The sequence below is a fragment of the Mirounga leonina genome, unplaced genomic scaffold, assembly GCF_011800145.1.
Source record: "Mirounga leonina isolate KUSES-001 unplaced genomic scaffold, KU_Mleo_1.0 Mir_174, whole genome shotgun sequence".
Classification (NCBI taxonomy): domain Eukaryota; kingdom Metazoa; phylum Chordata; class Mammalia; order Carnivora; family Phocidae; genus Mirounga; species Mirounga leonina.
Genome location: NW_023270451.1, coordinates 15,985,430 through 16,006,520, shown reverse-complemented (window position 1 = coordinate 16,006,520; position 21,091 = coordinate 15,985,430). Strand labels below are relative to the sequence as shown.

Below are 21,091 nucleotides of genomic sequence, written 5' to 3'. Positions count from 1 at the left end.
GTCCCCTTACCCCCAGGTCTCTGGAAACTAATCTACTTTCTGTCAGTGAATCTGCCTACCATACATCGTTCTTACAAGTGGAATCGTATAATATTTGTGCCCTTTTGTGTCTGGCTTCATTTCCCTTAGCATGTTTTCTAAGGCTCATCCATGTAGTATGTATCAGAACTTCATTCCTTTTTTATGGCTGAAGAGTATCCCACTGTGTGTATACACTACCTTCTGTTTATCCATTCTTCTGCGTGGACACTCGGGTTGTGTCTACCTTAGTACCGTAAATAATGCTGCTGCAAACACACACACAAGTATCCGTTTGAGTCTTGTTTGCCATTCTTTGGGAAGATATACTTAGAGAACATTTTTTAATATAAAGATTATCATACAGTAATGCACAAGACGAAACAATCTAAATGTCTAACACAGTTACACAATGAGGTACTATATAGGGCTGTAAAAGGGATCAGAAGGATCTCTATGTACCTCTAGGTATTTCTAGGACATCTGGAGATTTCACTGTCGAGTGAAAACAAAGTGCAGAATAGGGTATAGCATGTTGCCTTTTATCTAGAAGAGGGGGACATAAATTATTTGAATTTACTTGTATTTATTTTTCTTAAAGATTTTATTTATTTATTTGAGACAGAGAGAATGAGAGACAGAGAGCATGAGAGGGGGGAGGGTCAGAGGGAGAAGCAGACTCCCCGCTGAGCAGGGAGCCCGACGCGGGACTCGATCCCGGGACTCCAGGATCATGACCCGAGCCGAAGGCAGTCGCTTAACCAACTGAGCCACCCAGGCGCCCTTCTCATGTTTTTTTATGTGGAAAGAAAAAACAGTCAATTTTTTTAAACATTTTTATTTTTAAAAATTTATTATATTAAAAATATTTTTAAAAAATATTTATTTATTTATTAGAGAGAGATTACACGGACCTGAGCCAAAATCAAGAGTTGGCTGTTTAACCAACTGAGCCACCCAGGTGCCCCTAAACTATTTTATTTTGACATAATTGTAGATAATATGCAATTTTAAGAAAAATATACAGACAGATCCCATGTCCTAAAACATGGTATCTCAAACTTCCATATCTAGAACTGTTACGAGGAGCACACATACTCCTCTGGTAATGTTTTTTGAAGGGTGACACTGAAGCTACAGAAATACATAATTAGGTATGTTCGCACTATTTTGTGACGTTATGTAAGTTTTTAGTTTGATAGGATCTTTTGGTATCATTCTTCAAGGGCACTTATATATTTGTTATTTTATCTTAACTTTCAGGTAAAGAAGACACTCCCTCATTACTCGGTCTCTGTGGATCTCTAACTAATAAAACTGGTTAACTCTGGGGCGCCTGGGTGGCTCAGTCATTAAGCATTTGCCTTCGGCTCAGGTCATGATCCCGGGGTCCTGGGCTCAAGCCCTGCATCAGTCTCCCTGCTCAGCAGGAAGCCTGCTTCTCCCTCTCCCACTCCCCCTGCTTGTGTTCCCTCTCTTGATGTCTCTCTCTCTGTCAAATAAATAAAATCTTAAAACACACACATACACACACACACACACAAACTGGTTAACTATGATAGTGGAAGTAAACAGAATTGAGATGAACTTTAAGCCCAGTAATTTGACTCTGGCATATATTCTCAAGATAAAATAATGAGAAATCCTAAGCTATTTTGAGTTACTGTATTTTAGTAATATACTGTTATTTTGAAATTAATATAGTAGGAAAAAGTAAATAAGTGATTATGTTCATATAAATGAGGAATCAGTAGTGTCATCATAAGATATCAAAATATAAAATCAAGTACATAGAAACCCTGAGTCTTAAATTTGAATTGTAAAATAAATTTAAAGTATATTTTCCTTTAAAAAAAATTCCTAACTCTTCCACGGGCTAGAAACAATGACCATTCCAGTAACAAGAGGCACCCCTCTAAGCCTAAACTACGGTCTCTACCATTTCCCAGTATAAGGAAGTAGGACTTGAAGAAATAGCTGATCCTGGGTGTGGGCATGAAATATACCAAAGTAACCCAAAACATCTTTTGTACCACAAAGCAAAGAAGCTATCACAAACTAATAGAGTGTCAAAAGGACACAGGAGTCATCTTTAAGGGTCTCTCAATGCAAAAAGGACAGTGACCTCCTGATAAGATGTGCTGACAAAGACGCATTATTTACATACTGCAAATATGTTTAACCTGAATATGATAATAAGACAAATCTAATTTTTTTTTTTTAAAGATTTTATTTATTTATTCATGAGAGACAGAGAGAGAGAAGCAGAGGGAGAAGCAGGCTCCCAAGGAGCAGAGAGCCCGATGCGGGACTCGATCCCAGGACCCTGGGATCATGACCTGAGCCGAAGGCAGACGCTTAACCATCTGAGCCACCCAGGCGCCCGACAAATCTAAATTTTTGAACGTTTAACAAAACAACTGGCTTGGGCTCTTCAAATATATAAATGTATGTGAGAGAAAAAGGAAAAGTACTCTGCTAGATGAAAGGACCCCAGAGAGACTGAAAAGTAAATGTAATATGTGATCCTTGACTGGATCCTGAATGAACAAAAAAGGCTTTTAAAGGCTATTACTGGACAAGCTGAGATATGAATATTAACAAATTATCAGGTAGTATTGTACTGATGTTAAATTTCCTAAGGGTCATATGGTTTAGCTTTTTAAGAAGACATTCCTCATCCCTAGGAGATACATGCTGCTGTATTTACAGATGAAGTTTATGAAACCTGCAATTTACGTTCAAATGGCTGAGCGTGACAGGAAAGGCAGACACATGAGTAAATGAAGGGAGCATGTGCCCACAAGACACATGCAAGTGTGGCAAAATAGTAACAGTTGGTATGCAGTGGTAAAGCACACAGGGTGTTCATTCTTCTGTTCTTTCAACTTTTCTGTAGATTTGAACTTATCAAAAAAAGGTGGAGTGGGGGAAAAAGACAAAAGTACATGAAGTCTTCAGTTGTGCCTCAGGGAAACACACCATAGAGCAGAGCTGAGGGGGGCATATCCAGGAAAGCACTGGGGCATAGGGATGGATCTACCTACAAAAGCCAGCCATGGGGCGCCTGGGTGGCTCAGTCGTTAAGCATCTGCCTTCGGCTCAGGTCATGATCCTGGGGTCCTGGGATCGAGCCCCGCATCAGGCTCCCTGCTCAGCGGGGAGCTTGCTTCTCCCTCTCCCACTCCCGCTGCTTGTGTTCCTGCTCTGGCTGTGTCCCTGTCAAATAAATAAATAAAATCTTAAAAAAAAAAAAAAAAGCCGGCCTTCAAAGACTCAAGGCTGGCCTCTGAAAATACTGTCACTGTGGAACGTGCTGGGCAGTGTGGTACCCTCAAGGAGGCCAAGAGAGACTTCACTGTAAGCCTTCATTTAAATATAAAAGGGAAAAATGCGCAGAGGACTCCAAGATGGTTATGTTAATTGTGATTGCAGCCATGCAACTATAAAAGGAAATAAATATAAAAAGGAAATAAGCAAAAGGAGATAGGTGTTAAAGCAGAGAATGAGAGGTTACTCCAAAATATTCTTGAATATTGTTGTGATGTCAGCAGTAACTCACACATGTATGCGTATACATAAACACAAAATTATCAATGGATTAAAAATAAGTATGTTAAAATCAGTATTGATATTTTAAAAGCAATTTTTTGGTACAGGAGCAAAGAACTAGTCAAGGTTAACTAAAATTTTCTAGCTTAGATAAATGGAAAAGTGGTAGTTCCTAGCAGAGGGAAATTAGTCATAAGAAGCAACAAACAGATTTTTTTTTTAAGATTTATTTATTTGAAAGAGACAGCATGAGCTGGGTGAGAAGGAGAGGGAGAAGCAGGCTCCCCACTGAGTAGGAAGCCCAACGTGGGGCTTGATCCCAGGACCCTGGGATCATGACCTGAGCTGAAGGCAGATGTTTAACCAACTGAGCCACCCAGGTGCCCCTAGATTTTCGTTTTATAGCAAGAAAGATGCGTTTTGTTTTAAATTTATTGACATAGAGTCTGGACTCTACAAGTCTTCAAATGGCACTGCTACAAATGTTACTAAGTTAGAAGTCATTCATTCGGCACAATGCCAGACATTATGATAAAAAATAAAAAGTTAAGAACTACTTCTTGCCTACAGGGAACTTAATGTAAGGTAGAAACAGATGTCTACAAACAGAAAATTATAATAAAGTGCAGTAAGAACAATTAAGTAAAGGTGAGATCACCAACCCAATAAGGAAGTCTGAATGAGGAGGAAGGGGTCAATGAGGAAGCGAAGAGGCAGTAAACTATATCCAAATTTTAAGGAATTACTAGAGATTCCTTGGCCACTAGCGTAAACCCATAAACATGGGGAAAATGTCCTATTAACCTGTTACGTAAGCAACAGGTTACCTTTTTGTGATCAAAGGTCAAGAAAAGGGGTGGTCATCATTCTGTGCAATAAAATTTCAAACCACTGGAGCCACTGCGTGTGGTATTCGTGGCCGGCAAGGAGGCAGTACCCTGCCCGTTGTCGTGGCGTGTCCATGTATGAACTGGGCCCAGGTGTCCATATGGGTACCTCTTCAACTGAGTAACTCATATTTATATACTGCTTAAAATGCCTTCAAAAATTATAATTTTCCTTTAAAATTAATAGTTGTTCATAGAAAAGCCTGAAAACAGATAGTAGAATGTAAATTTCACTGAAGCAAATACCCATAACAAGAATTACTGCTGGGCGCCTGGGTGGCTCAGATGGTTAAGCGTCTGCCTTCGGCTCAGGTCATGATCCCAGGGTCCTGGGATCGAGTCCCACATCGGGTTCCCTGCTCCTTGGGAGCCTGCTTCTCCCTCTGCTTCTCTCTCTCTCTCTCTGTCTCTAATGAATAAATAAATTTAAAAAAAAAGAAAAAAGAAAAAAATTTCTTAAAAAAAAAAAAAAAGAATTACTGCAGTTCACGTACTTCCTGGTAAAACAAAGCACTTAGGAAAAACCCTACAAGTAGATGAAGCTTGGCAACATCCGCAAAAGGACTGCGTATCACGCGCCCAGTGCACAAATGGAAGCAGAACACATTCCTTAGACTAGATAAAAAATTTTAAAGCAACAAGCAGTTGGTATGACTGATTCATGCACCATGCAGGATTTCTGTTAAGATGTGAAACCTCAATTTGTCATGGAATTCCTGCGGCCTTTGAAGAGAAGCTTTTTAACTTCTAGAAGTGTTTGATTTGAGGAAGAAAATGAAACTGTAAGGCGAGTAGAAAGTGCTCATGTAAAAATGTGCAGGGCACTTGGTAACTTGAGAGAAAATCCCTGTATCAGCAGAGGATGGTTTTAGGAAATGGTTCGCTGTCGGCACAGACAATGATATACTGTGAGCAGACACAGCCAATGTCTTTTGATGAAATGATTCAGAAGAGACTGACTCTGAATATGAAGTTCTTTACAACTGAATTCACTTTTCTTTTCCTTCTTATATATACAGAGGAGTGACATTAATTTTTTAAACCTATGCTTAAAGTCTAATAATAAAAGCAGCAATGAATGACCGGAACATGAAATTAAGAAAGCAATTTCATTAACAATAGAATCTAAAAAATAAAATACTTAGGAATAAATTCAAATAAAGAAGTTCAAGAGTTGTACACTGACAACTACAAACTATTCTTGAAAAATTCAAGGTTGAAATAAGTGGGGAAACATCCCATTTTTCCATGGATTAGAAGACAATATTGTTAAGATGGCAATATTTCCCAAATTAATCTACAGATTCAGTGTCATCCCCATCAAAATTCTGCTGTTTTTTCAGAAATGACAAGTTGATTCTAAAATTGATATGGAAATTCAGTGGAGCCTGAACAGCCAAAAATCTTTTTTTTTTTTTTAAGATTTTATTTATTTATTTGACAGAGACACAGTGAAAGAGGGAACACAAGCAGGGGGAGTGGGAGAGGGAGAAGCAGGCTCCCCGCTGAGCAGGGAGCCCAATGCGGGGCTCGATCCCAGGTCCCTGAGATCATGACCTGAGCCGAAGGCAGACGCTTAACGACTGAGCCACCCAGGTGCCCCTAAATGAGATAATGATTATAAAACATTTAGCATAGTACCTGGCTGGAGAAAGTCAATTGTAACTATTTCCTTTTTTATTTTTATTTTTTTTTAAAGATTTTTATTTATGTATTTGACAGAGACAGCGAGAGATGGAACACAAGCAGGGGGAGCGGGAGAGGGAGAAGCAGGCTCCCCACTGAGCAGGGAGCCCAATGTGGGGCTCCATCCCAGGACCCTGAGATCATGACCTGAGCCGAAGGCAGACGCTTAACGACTGAGCTACCCAGGCACCCCTAGGTGATTTTTTTAAAGAATAGTAATTTTGTATACATAGGAGGGCTAGCTGATTTGGCTGGTTTGTGAAATTTTTAATTCAAGGGCACTCTCTTGTATCAGTGTATCAAAGTATGGTTTCCTTACCATATGGCTTCTATGGGAGGGCAGGAAGGATGCTATGGTAGAAACAATGTGTGTCCTTCAAGTTTTAAAAAAGTTTCTTTAATGGGACACCTGGGTGGCTCAGTCAGTTAAGTGTCTGACTCTTGACTTTGGCTCAGGGTCATGATCTCAGGGTCATGACCTCAGGGTCATGAGATGGAGCCCCACATTGGGCTCTGCACTCAGGGCGGTCTGCTTGAGATTCTTTCTCTCCCTCTGCCTCTGCCCCTCTGCTCCCAAATAAATAAATCTTTAAAAAATAAAAAATTTTCTTTAGTTTTACACTACCCTAAATACATTACAGCTCTTTTTTGTTGCTGGGTTTCAGTTGATGCATTTTTTGGCATATATTTTCTTTTTCTGATCATTTTATTAGCTATTTGGGTAGGGAAATTCTGTTAAGTAATACTTAATCTGTTAATTAACCTTAAATTCTGAAAGCTAATACTTCTCTCCCACTCTCTCTCTGTGTATTCACACACTTTATTTTTTTAGAGTAGTTTTAGGTTCACAGCAAAACTGAACAGAATGTGCCAAGATTTCTGTATCTCTGTACAGAGCCTCCTCATTATGAACATCCCCCACCAGAGTGGTACACTGGTTACAACTAATAAACCTATAAGATCACATCATTATCAACCAGGGTTCACTGTTCACATTGGGGTTCATTCTTGGTGCTGTACATTCTATGGGTTGGACAAATTTATAATGACACGTATCCACCATTTTAGGATCATACAGAATAGTTTCACTGTCCTAAAAATTCTTTGTGCTTCACCCATTCATCACTCTTCTATATTTGTTTTTATAGTATAAAAATTACCCATTATCAATCTTGACCTATTACTATTAATATGCCTATAATGATAAACTGATTTAAATCCTAAATAAATGTGTCTTTTACATAAAGAGTCATCACAAATAAATCCATTCACAGAATGGATTAATTTTTAAAATATACATATTCTAAATTATGACAGTGAATTCAGTTTACTCTCTTCCACCTATATCCGTGCTGCTAGGATACTTTATTTTGCTATCTTTATTATCCACATCATCAAAAAAAGATTTTTAGTCAGTATACACTATTTACTAAACTATTAAAATAGACTTAAGGCCCTCTGAGAACATTTCAACGACTATTTTAAAAGAAGCAGAAAATTCAGCTTAACATAATTTCCCATTGCCTAAGCCTTCTTGTTAACTGAATTTTTACTTTATACTGTCTCTACCTTGTTCCTCACATTCTGTGACATTCATTCATTATATACTTATTCTATCAACCAATATTTAATAATTGTCTATAATGTGACAGGCTCTGGTAATATACTGGTAGAAAATATGGGTAAGATTCCTTACCGTCATGAAGTGTACACTTTAGTGGGGAGTTGGGGACAAGAATCATACTATAACAGAGAGCAATGTGACAGGGTGCCTGGGGTGGGACGGACATGGATGTCGAGATGATGTTTATTGAAGGTATGGCAGTCAATGAACACTTCTTTAAAGAGATATTCCAATAGAGATTACCATTCAAAGACCTTAAGAAAGAAGTTTCAGGGCACTAAGGAAAAGCAAGTGCAAGGATAACTGAGGCAGGAGCCAACCTGAAGGAACGCCTAGGAAGTCAGTTTGCTGGGGTGCAGGGAGCAAGCAAAAGAACGGTATAAGTTGAGGCAGATGCTGACAAGGACACAATCATACAGGAGGCCATGATAAGCAGTCTGTACTGTATTCTGATTGTCACTGAGAGCCACTGGAGAATTTTAAGTTTGGGTATAATATTTTCTCATTTATTTTTTCTAAGATCACTGATGACTATATGGAGAATGGACTACAAGGGGACAAGAATGAGAGAGGAAAAGACCCAAGAAAGAGCTGTGGCAGGAGTCCATCCATGAGGCTTGCTCCACGTGGCATAGACGAGGGTTTTAAGAGTGAAGATGATGATCAGTGTAGACAGCATGTGTTGCAGGGGGCGCTGACAAATGGACGTGCAGTTGTAAAGGGGAAGAGTAGAATCTAGCAATGTGTGTGGTGGTGCCATCTACTACAGTGGAGAACAGGGGAGAAACCTGAGACCCAGAGGAGTGCAGGTCCCCCTGCGATAGGGAACTCTTCCCCAGCCCCCACCTCACACACAGCAGCATGCGTAGAACTGGGACCGAGATAAGGGATGTGAGCGCTGTATCATATCGGCACCACTCGTCCAACCCAAAGTGCTAGAGTCATGGCCCGAGCCTGTGCTGGGGCAGGAGAGAAAGTAACTCTGAACCCGCTAAGGTACAGGAGTTTAAAAATGCACAGGTGAGTCTTAGAAAATGAAATGTGATCAGTGAAAATGGCCTGAAAGGTTTTGGAATGGAACCAAGGTGTTGTTCAGGAAGATGCGACACAAGGGAAAGAGGGGTGGACAGAGCACAGCCGAAAGCAGGAACAGGAAAAACTAAAACTCTTTCATATTTGTTCCCAAGCTTTTCAGAATACCCAATAAATGAGGTACCAAAAGTGACTCAAGAATGAGGAAGTGGTCAGCTGTATCCAAAGCTGCTGAGAAGTTTAACAGAATGAAGACCGATAACCAACTTGAACTACAAGTCAGCAGTGGTTGAACACCTTGATAAAAGTCGTTTTAGTATGGGAGAGAGACACAGAAAGCCCAGTTGGCATGGGTTAAAAAAACCAAAAAACCCAAAAGCAAACCTTTTTGAATCCTAATGCAGCTCCCTTCCCAGCATGCTTAACAGAAAGTCACCACTGTTCTTCAGCATTCTGCACCCACAGCACACACAGTGCAGGAAAAAGTAATTTCCCGATAAATTTTTTCTTACCTTCACTGATTAAATTTAATGTGTCTTGCTTCCCATCTCCTTCTTGTGACTGACCTGGATCCAGTGAAGTCTGAGAAAGGCTAACATCAGCTGATAACTGGTCAAGACTTTGGTAACTTTTTCTGTAAAACAAGGGTGAAATACTACTTGGATTTCTTCTCACAAAACAGAATTTCTAGAGACATTCTTTAAGGATTTGCTTCAGTTTATTGAATTTCTGGTTTATTTCTCCCCAGTTCTTCCCCTAAACTCTGTCTCTATTGTGGCTGCAATCTGATCTCCATTATACTTTTCCCTCCACACTCTCTGGAGGTCTGTGTGTTTAATCTGTTAAAAAAGGAAAAGAGAAACAATTTGTCAAACTAATTTAAATCCTTACACCAATTTTTGATTATTTAGCTAGTGAGAAAATGGGGACCTTCTGGTTGTTATCAATTTTCAAAGGAGCAGATAATCTAGATTATTCTTAATGCAGAAACCAAAATGACGTAACTTAATAATGACCTAGTATCTCCTAGGCACTACAAAATTCTTCAATGTCTTGATATTTTTACAGATGGTTTTTACACAACAGTAATTACAAATTATTATCAAAATTCCTGTAATTTAGAAGTTTAAAAATGTTGGATAATAAAAAAGCTGTTTCTGTTAATACACTATCAAGATAATTAACCTCCTTCCCTCATGTATTTACTACTGTGAGCGCAATTTCCATTAAACAAGTTAGTGAGAAATGAATTATAATAGAGGAAAAATTCAGTTATAAATGGAAAGTTAATAAGGTTTATTATTAAACCTTCCTCATATTTGTTTTGTCAGGATAAAAACAACTCAAAAGAGGTATGCAGCTTTGGTGTTGACATTTCAAGGAAGAAAATGGAATTCACTATTATTTCCAAATACATGTAATTCAGGAGAAAGAATACGCTTTTCAGGTTTAACATCTATTTCCCAGGGTAACCAAACCCTAACTAATTTCCTAAAAATATCATATATTCTATAATAACATTACAGGAAAGTGTATATAATTTAAATGATCTATTCCAGAGCTATTCTCTATTCATACACACAGAGCAAACTTATGAATTTATTGAAAGCATATATATTATGTATGAGGAGATATATACAACAGTATCTGTTTTTTTTCATCTAAGAAATGAAGGATGAGATGATGGAATAACTTTACTAGTTTACAATGTAGGCAGTGTTCTCACTTTATAACATGATGACTTTTCAAATGTCCAGTATAAGAGTTCTTAGATTTTTAAGTAGCAGAAAATTCTATTATAGGAAACTTCTGATAATTATTATAGTAGCTAAAACATATATGAGCTATACAACATGTAATAAAGAAGGATGCCCAGTATTTATATAATGCTTACCAAATGCTAAGTCCTGTCCCTACACATTTTATATATATTAACTTATTTAATCCTCCAAACTACCCTAAGAGTCTGGAATTACTACTATTCCCATTTTATAGCAGAGTAAATGGACACAAAGAAGAGATTAGATTTGAACCTGGTAGCCTAGCTCCAATTCTGTCCCCTTAACTTCTATGCTATCTCCTTCTCCAGTACAGAAAGAAAAAATTTAGTTTTCTGTTTTATTAAAAACCTTATTAAAGAACAGCCTTGTGTCTGAGACTGACCATGTAAACTATACTGTACTGAACTGTATCACTGAAAATTTCACTTGACTTTCATTAAAATTTTATTTCTTTAGCTATAGAAGAAAGCAGGAACACAGGAATTCAATAAAGGAAGTTATAAATTTCTTTTCCAAATTATTTTTCTGTGCCTAATAGGTAGAAGGCTTGTTTTTAAACTTTTGGCTTTAAATGAGTTTCTGACACTGATTTTTTCATCGTAAGAAACTTGTTGGTTAATATTATTAAATTTTAAAAATTACAGAAATATTTACAAACAAAATACCCAGAAGCAAAAAAGACATAAAATTCATTTAAAAATTATAAGGACTGCGAGCTCATCAGCACACATTTACAGCAATCCAGGACTGTCACTAGTTGGGGGGAGGAAAGCCTATAAAAGCTGCCTCTGATAAAAGCAACACAAAATGAGTTTTCTGCATTACCTACCAAAGTTCCTTTTAGATATCACATTAACAAATGGAAAGTGATTGTGGAAACTATCTACCCTTCAATTTGTTACATTTAGTGAACAATCCTATAGTTTACAGGCTTCACTTAACCAAATGCCAATGAATATAGAAACAGAACTTGGTAGACAATGATTTCTGAGGCAATAATAAAAAATCCAAGCCAAAATGAGGCCCCTTATTCAAAAGATATTCATAAGAGTACCATGTAATATCTTCCTTGCATGAAGGTAATTACAGACCCACCACCTGGGAGAAGTCTAGTTTAGCTATCTGCAACTATGAGAAGAAATGTCTTTAAAAGGTCACCACTAAGTCCTATTTTAGAATTCTAGACTCCTTAACATCATACTGTAAGATTCAAATGTAACCCACCAGGCACATCAAACCAATCAACAGTATTTCCTGGAGCATATTTTTTTAAATAGCAATATCTTACTTAATCAAAGTAAGAACCCCAGACAGTAAGATAGGAATCATATCAAGTGTCATAAGCATCTGGGACATAATAAAACCCATTGTATTCAATATCTAATTATTTAAAATTTTAAATCACTCAAATACAAGCTACTATACAAAGAAACTAGATACCAAATAAAGGCAAATTAAAAGAAACTGAGCAAGAGGCCTGAATTTACTTATTAGTAAATTTTCTACAATCTTACACTTTGTATTAATGATCAGAAGTCAAGATATGGAGAATCTGCATCACCTATTTGCCCAATAGATGTACTGAGGTCAATAATAATTTATATTATCTCGTAGTCATTGGGCAAAAAAGAGTGTTAGGCTCAGGAGATGTTATCCACATGAAGAAAATAAAAACACAGATATGCACACTGTAGACATAGAGGCACATGAATGTGCATGGAACCAGAGATGGGCTGTTCTTTTTATTCTTGGTCTGATTTTCATAGAAATGTGTTTAACGAACAAAATAAGCATTTCCTTTATCAGAATATCTATATCTTCTTAATCTACTAAAATTAATGGAAGGATGCAAGGGAGCCTGAAAGGGAAGGCATATGTGAGTGAGGTCAATGCAAACCTTACAAGCTGTAGAAGACTTTTTTTTTTTTTTAAAGATTTTATTTATTTATTTGACAGAGAGAGACACAGCAAGAAAGGGAACACAAGCAGGGGGAGTGGGAGAGGGACAAGCAGGCTTCCCACAGAGCAGGGAGCCCGATGCGGGGCTTGATCCCAGGACCCTGGGACCATGACCTGAGCCGAAGGCAGACGCTTAATGACTGAGTCACCCAGGCGCCCCGCTGTAGAAGATTTTTGAATCCTCATTACTTCAGGGAGTTCTGCTCCAAAAATACTGGAAAAACACACATGGGAAAGAGAACCTATACACATCAGAAGTAATTATATCCATTCATAAGTCATCCAAAAAATTAGTCTACATAGAACTTGAAGGGCATATAAAAGTTCGTAATTCTCAATAATTTTGTGAATGATAGTCAAATTAAAAACAATGATAAATTTAGAAGATTAAAAAAGCTTAAGTAAAAAATAAAAATATGATGACAATGAATCTGATCTTTTAGGATGGAAATGAGTGGGTTAGGCAATAATCTAACAAGATTATATAACATATACTCTAATAAGTTTATATAACTACTATCTAACAAGCTCATGTGGCCTAGACTTTACATATAAAAAACACTAAACAGAACTTATTGGAAACAAAAAAGTAACCAATTGCTCTATGTGTATGTTTTATATACTTATTTATTGTTGAGTTTTTACAGTCAGCCTGTAACGCTTTAAAAAATTTGAACATGATATTCCTATGTTTGAGATAAAGGAAAGGATATAAAATCCAGCATAATTAATTAGACCTTGCCAGGTCTAAATAATCAAGAAAAAACTGGAAGTGATATTTTTAAAGTTTTATAAACAGTACAGTAAATGAAAATAAATGTAAGATCTTCTACTGTGAAAAGGATTCTTCTATGAGTAGGTAACAACATAGCCAAGTTACCCTATATCACTCATTTTAAGAAATGTCAGCTAGACCAAGAAATTCGTTAAATCAAACAGCACGTTATCATTCTTTTCAAAGCTAACTCGACAGAGCTCCTAGAGAAATACAGACATCCCATATTCTTAGAAGGAAATTATAATATCATATGATAACTAATTATAGGGCTAGTTTCTTTCTCCAAATTATCAAGAGCACTAATATTCCTTATTTAGGGATTTTAGCCACCTCTTCCATAATTTATAGGTTCTTGATAAATATTTGTTAAACTTGCTGAAGATACTGGTCAAATTAAGAGGAATCAGTGATGAGGTTAGTTCAAGAGCTTTGGATTATATTACAGATTTGGGGGGGAGCAAAAACTAGATCCTGAGAAAAGCTATGATTTGTTTCAAACATGATTTAAGGAACACTATTCTGGAAATCCAAAGTCTCCATTTTTACATTAAAAAGTTGGGATTATTTTTTCAGAACAACTGGGGATCTGCTGGTCATTTTATTTTATTTTATTTTATTTTATTTATTTTTATTTTTTTATTTTTTTAAAGATTTTATTTATTTATTTGACAGAGACACAGCCAGAGCAGGAACACAAGCAGGGGGAGTGGGAGAGGGAGAAGCAGGCTTCCCGCGGAGCAGGGAGCCCGATGCGGGGCTCGATCCCAGGACCCTGGGATCATGACCTGAGCCGAAGGCAGACGCTAAACGACTGAGCCACCCAGGCGCCCTCTGATGGTCATTTTAATCTTACATAAATTTTACAAACTCTCTAACAAAGTAGAGTTTAGGACAGTGGGTGAGTGTATATTCTCCAAACATGGAAGATAAAAAGTTATTTAAGAACATAAACAAAAGAGATTATATAGAATATAAATAAAGATCCCCTGAGAAGTAGTAGGTGCCACGCAATTTATTACTGACTTGAATAGGCATTACCCCCAGTATTACATGTACAGAAGGTAAGAGATGTTGCTTAGTGTTGTTACACAGCAAGTAGGGTAGCAGAGATTACTCTCAAGTCCTGACCCTAAATTCTGAGTCCAGGGATCTCCATACTACACCCTAGCTGCATACATTTTGTTCAGGAATATAGCCATTCAGCAACAGGGCCATCTAAAGGCAGCACCAACATCGATGGTAAAGCCAGATGAAAGGAGGATGCTGAGAAGGCAAGGGGACCCCTTCTTCAGCTAATGGTGTAGCTGAGTCAAGGAGTATAAAGTCTGGATCCATGCTAAACAGACCAACAGGCAGTTTTACTACTTTCTTTTCTGACACTGCAATTACTTCTGCTGCTGCTAGAATACTTCGTAAAAGCCAGTCATTGTTACCACCACATGCAAAGGTAAACTCAAAATAACTCTTCCACTTAGACTCACTGGTTCCTCAAGACGTAGCTCTACAGGCAGGGCTACATACGGGTCTTTTAGCTAAAATATTTTACCTCCTACTATCTAAAGCGACAATGTTATTGCAACAAAAAGCATACTATTTGTCTTTTAACTTGTCAGAAGTTAATGTTATAATGTTTTTGCAGTTATAAAAGCAGGAGCATCTCACGTGTTATAGAGAGATAAGTGGACCAATTACTGCGATGGATTCCGTTTTTCAATCATATATCAGAAATAGTAATAAACTAATATTCTTTTATTACTTACATATGTCATAGAAAAATAAAATTATACACCAACATAAGAAGATATACTCTAGTTATTTATAACTCTCAGAGGGTATATAAGGGAACTAGATCCAATCCGTGAAGGACTCAGTCAACACCTTGACTCATACTAAGCAGCATGGTTTAGTAGATGTTGAAGAGAGTTCTACTGATTTATTCTATAAATAGTCTGCTCACTTTCCCCTGCCTATCTCTAGCAATCAGTGACACAAACAAAAAAAAGCATTTTTTAGCAACAGAAGGTCAAACTTATTTTGAGTACTCCCTTTGATAAATGAAAAAAAATCACACAGTAAAGCAGGTAGAAATTATGTCTATGCTAAAACAATCCCTGTAGAAATGTCTGACTACTAACTACCTAGGGAAAAGCACCGTAAGAAGCACAGATAGAAGTGTGTGGCTCTACCAGTGAAGTTTATAAATAAGGACTCTAAAAGAAGAGTGGAGAAGAAAAAAAAAAGGGAGGGAGGGGAGAAGGGAGAAAGAGAAGAAAGGGAGGGGGAGGAGGGAAGAAAGGCAGAGAACAGAAGGGGATGGAGGGACAGAAGGAAATAATTAGAAAACTAGCTGAAGATAGGAAATAAAGATACTGAAAAAGTTATCAAGATGGGAAGATCAGCTAAAAGCCAAAAGAAGGTAATACAATTTATAAGTTTCAAAATGAAGATACTCTAAAGGAATGCAGCCTAAGATTTTGCAGCTCTCTCAACATTCTGACACTATGACTTAATGAAATAGTCCTAAACAGTGGGACAAAGAAATACAAGAAGAATCTTATGGCCCACAGGTGGGGTGATTATATATCTTCTATAGTCTCCAAAAATTAGATTTATTGAAAATAAACAAAACTCCCTCTGACCCACCAAGAACAAGTATCTTTTCATTCTTTATGAGATGGAATTTTGTGTTTTCTAACTAGCAGGAAAATTAATCCTAAGGCAAATACAAATACCAAAGCTAAAATTCAAAAATAGATGGCTCATTAAATATGAGCTCATGGACTTAACTGAAGGACTGGCTGAAGACTTAAGGGAGAAGCAGGTAGCTGATACAATACTGCATAAGAATTTCTTAGATATTTTACTTCCCCAGGGTGCCTTGGCTTCAAAACGTTAACATATTCACTGCCTTAATCTGACTTTATCAAGCCAAAGTAGTCTTAAATTCTACTTTTGCCCTAAGGTAATAATGATTTCAGAAAGAAGAATAAGTGAGAAACCAAAGTGGATAACCGTATGTTTTGGTACAACTAAATTTGTAATTAGTTGGAAAAAAAAGTATTACACTTACTCATACCACTGTTTATTGTGTTTTCGGTAAAGCAACGTATCCAAGGCAACAGCATTGACATCCAGAGCTCCTGGGGAAGGCCACTGGTTGGTGAGGTGGGCAGTTAACTCTTGTCTTGATCTTAAATCATTATTCTTTAGCACAGTCCTGTGAATATTAAGATGGTGAGTGCTTTTGTCTTCATTGTTCTGCAATGGCAGAGGAACCTAATGGTATCAATCGGGCCCCCAAAACTTATCTCTTTAAAATGGTATGCTAACAGATTGTCAACAGAGCTATAGGAAGGCTGGCTGGGGCTAGTAATGTCTCCTACAACATGTGTTTTTCATTCTTTCTCTAAAGGCTACAACAAATCACTAACGTGTGAAATTCAGATTTCCTATCTTTTCCACAGAGATATTACTAAAGGACTAAAGCTGTGTTTTACACCTTACCTAAAAAATTTTGATATCTTAAAGTTATAATCAGTTTCCAGTTAAAGTAAGAAAAGATTCCATGTATATGATTTTCTAGCATCAACATTCACACTCTCAGTAAACAAAAAATTAAAATGAATTAAAAAATAAAACTAAATGCAGAAAAATACTAAATAAAAAACCCATAAGATTTCTGTAATTTTTTAAGATAAGTGACTACCAATAAACCTTTATGAAAATAATTAAATCAATGATAACTGGACTGAACAATATAACCCACTGGAAATCTTTCATCTACAGAATGAAGCCATTGTAACAGCTCACGGTTTACTTTCGTTTTTGTAGAACTGCTAACTCATTAATAACGACTTGCAAAAGAGCTAACTTTTGGCCTAAATTTAAACCTCACAAACCAATTAATCACTGTCACAGGACAGTGAACCAGTGAATCATTGAACCATGATTCAAATGGAAAAACCCCATTTAAATGTCTCAAACAGGCTACCTGTGAATATTTCTGATTTTACAGAATATCTGTGTATGTTTAAAAATACTTGCTCCATCTATGTCCACAAAGAAACATTATTTGATGTAAAGACTAGATTCTACCTCAGGATGGAATACTAAAAAAGTGAAACGGGCAGAAGCCTGTGAGAAGGTACTACATTAAGATATTCTTGTAGGCTACCTGTAACAATTTCATTTCACTGGAAAAAGAATGAAAATTTTAAAAAGGACTTTTAAGGTACTTTAACATGGGTTTTTATGAAAACAGTAAAGAGTTCAGAAAAACTTCAAGAGTGACAGAAAAATCACGTTAAGCAGAAATGGGTAATGCTGGCCAGAGAATCTATTAAAATAAGTCACCATTATTTTGGCTTCTCTTATTAGACTTCTCTTTCACATATTCACTCTCTCTAGGGTCTCCCCTGCATGTCACTGGAAAACTCAACTTCAATATCATCACTGGTTTACAGAAAATATTCAGAGCACAATGCAAGAAAGGCAAATGTGCATCCGTGAGGAAATGACACTGGAAAATTCAGTTAATGTCAGTAATTGAACAACCTCCCATTTAGAATATATTCTGGGAAGTGAGAAGTTTTACACTGCATAAAACGAAAAAAGGAACTAAGTTTCACAAAAGTTTTTACACACTACTTGTCCATGGCAAATTTTTGCCTAATGACAACTTATCGTATTGTCTTTAGGCTTCTGTGTTTAGAAATCCCAATTAGACCTTGTTTTCGGTGGGCAGCTGCCCAGTCCTTGGACACGGGAGAGAGAGACTGCAGTATACTCTGTCATCTGTGCTGCACCTGCTTTCCACTCCGTGATGAATGTGGACACGGACAATGCTGGCTCTTGCCTGGCCACTACGAAAGGGAATGGTTCCTGGAGAAGCCTTGGGTAAGGCCCTTCCTCTCACCACTCTAGTACACTAAGGGGCTGGCAAGGGATTAAGGCACGTTGAAAACCCACCCCTGAATTCTGAATCTTGACTCTGTCTATTTAGATAATGCAGAGACAAAGCAGTTTATTCATTCTAGCAGTAGGCCCTGACCAAAATGTACCAGCAAAGAGACAGGCCTGAAGTTCCTACATGCTAATCCTCTGAAGTAGCTCAGCCTACCTCTCTCCAAGCCTACTTTTCCCGTTTTTCTTTCCATTCCTTGAGTTGGTGATATCAATCTAATGAATTTCACTTATGCTTAAGAGTTGACTCTGCTTTCTTACCATCAAAAAATCCTATTATTCACTGAGAACAAGCAAAACATACTTAGTTAACTTCAAGAGCTACACAAAAGTAATCTAAATGAGGTTAATATGAAAAATGAGGATATTTTTCTCACTGGCCAAGCTTAAAAATAGGTTCATCTTACTCCACAATTACTGTTACTTCCTAGTGTGAAATCAGTGGCAATTTAAGGTAAGATTATGTGATATTCACCATTTAACTTTAATTAAAACTCTAACCAATGTTAACACTAATAAGCTAATCTAAAAATTAAATCATTCTATATGAGATAGATTCTACTCGTAACTTCTATGATACAAGTCTCTCATTAACAACTGAACATCTCTCATTAAGGTAATAATTCTACAGAAAGATACAATACAGGAAATTATTACAAAAGTGGCAGTAACACACTTATCACAGCTAATTTTAAGAACTTTCCTGTGGTATCTACCCTTAAATTGCTAGATAGATAATTTCTCTTTAGATTTTCAACAGGGATTATGCAAGAAGTTGGCCACAAAAATTCTAATTCCAATCCCCCCACAGCTTTACTGAGGTATAATTAGCAATTAAAAACTGTATACATCTACAGTGTACAACTTGATGATTTGATAGACATATACAAAGTAATCACCACATTCAAGCTAATTAACATATCCATCACCTCACAGTTAACTCCTTTGTGTGATGAGAACACTTGAGATGCACCCTCTTAGAACACTTCAAGTATACAATACAGTATTAAGTACAGTCATGTTGCTCTATATTAGATCTCCAGAATTTATTCATCTTGCATAACTGAAACTTTGTACTTTTTGACCAGCATCTCACTTACCCCTTTCTCCAGGCCCAAACTGGTAACAACCATTCTACTCTCTGAGTCTCTGAGTTTGACTATTTTAGATTCCACATATAAGTGAGATTGTGTACTTTTTGTTTTTCTGCATTTGGCTTATTTCACTTAGCCTAATTTCCTCAAGGTTCATCTGTGTTGTTTCAAACGGCAGGATTTCATTTTTTAAGGTGGAATAATACTCTATTGTGTGCATGTGTAGCTACAGACACAGGGTCTTCATATATCACATTTTCTTTATCTATTCATCCATCCATCCATGAGGTTGCTTCCACCTTTTGGCTATTGTAAATAATGCTGAAGTTAACATAAGGAGTGCATATATCTTTTTGAGATTCTGACTTCATTTCCTTTGGATAAATACCTAGAAGTGGGATTGCTTAAACATAAGATAGTCCTATTTTTAATACTTTGAGGAACCTCCTGTTTTCCAAAGTGGCTGTGCCGGTCTATAGTCCTATCAAAAGTGCATGAGGGTTCCCTTCTTTCCACAACCCCAGCAACAGTTGTCATTTACCATCTATCTGATAATAGACATTCTAAGTAAGAAGATATTTCACTGTGACTATGATTTGCATTTCCCTGATGATTAGTGAAGTTGAGCATCTTTTCATATACCTATTGGTCACTTTTTTTTTTTAATTTTTTTTTCAAAGATTTTATTTATTTATTTGAGAAAGAGAGAATGAGAGACAGAGAGCATGAGAGGGAGGAGGGTCAGAGGGAGAAGCAGACTCCCTGCCGAGCAGGAAGCCCGATGCGGGACTCGATCCCGGGACTCCAGGATCATGACCTGAGCCGAAGGCAGTCGCTTAACCAACTGAGCCACCCAGGCTCCCCTTATTGGTCACTTCTATGTCTTTTCTGGAGAAATGTCTATTTAAGTCCTTTGCCCATTTTTAAATTGAGTTAGTTTTTTGTTATTGAGTTGTATGAGTCCCTTACAGATTCTGAATATTAACTCATTATCAGACAGATGTTACAAATATTTTTTTCCATTCTGTAGGTTGTCATTTTACTCTATTGAATGTTTGCTGTGCAGATTTTTAGTTTGATTCAATCCATTTTTCTATTTTTGCTTTTATTGCCTGTGATTTTGGTATCATAGCCAAAAATATCATTGCCCAGAGTAATGTCAAAAAGTTATTTCCCTGTTTTCTTCTAGTAGTTTTACAGTTTCAGGTCTTTAAGACTTAAATCTTGAATCTGTTTTGAATTGATTTTTTTTTTTTAAAGATTTTATTTATTTATTTGAGAGAGAGAATGCGATAGAGAGAGCATGAGAGGGGGGAGGGTCAGAGGGAGAAGCAGACTCCCCGCCGAGCAGGGAGCCCGATGCGGGACTCGATCCCGGGACTCCAGGATCATGACCTGAGCCGAAGGCAGTCGCTTAACCAACTGAGCCACCCAGGCGCCCCTGAATTGATTTTTGTAAATGGTAAAAAAGGAGTCTAATCTCATTCTTATGTATGTGGATATTCAGTTTTTCCAACACTTGTTTATCAAAGAGACTCTCCTGTTCTGATTGTGTGTTCTTGGTAAGCCTGTCAAAGTTATCAGTTGACTTGTAGATGCATGGATTTACTTGGGGGCCCACTATTCTCTTCCAATGGTCTATATGTCTGTTTCAGTGCCAGTACCACACTGTTTTATTATAAATATAAAATATATTTTGAAATCAAGAAATGTGATAT

General features: G+C 37.1%; 1 protein-coding gene across 4 annotated transcripts in view; it reads right to left on the bottom strand.

Moving 5' to 3' along the window:
• RUNDC3B (RUN domain containing 3B) overlaps nucleotides 1–21,091 on the bottom strand; it is a 128,398-nt gene that overhangs the window by 1,729 nt on the left and 105,578 nt on the right. For 2 of the 4 annotated variants that reach the window (XM_035020490.1, XM_035020491.1), the window contains 2 exons: nucleotides 16,388–16,534; nucleotides 9,312–9,433 (listed from right to left, as the gene is read on the bottom strand). In XM_035020490.1, coding sequence (XP_034876381.1) covers nucleotides 9,312–9,433; nucleotides 16,388–16,534 — 269 coding nt within the window. The remainder of the gene's footprint in view (nucleotides 1–9,311; nucleotides 9,434–16,387; nucleotides 16,535–21,091) is intronic. The other 2 variants (XM_035020492.1, XM_035020493.1) reach the window with 1 other exon arrangement.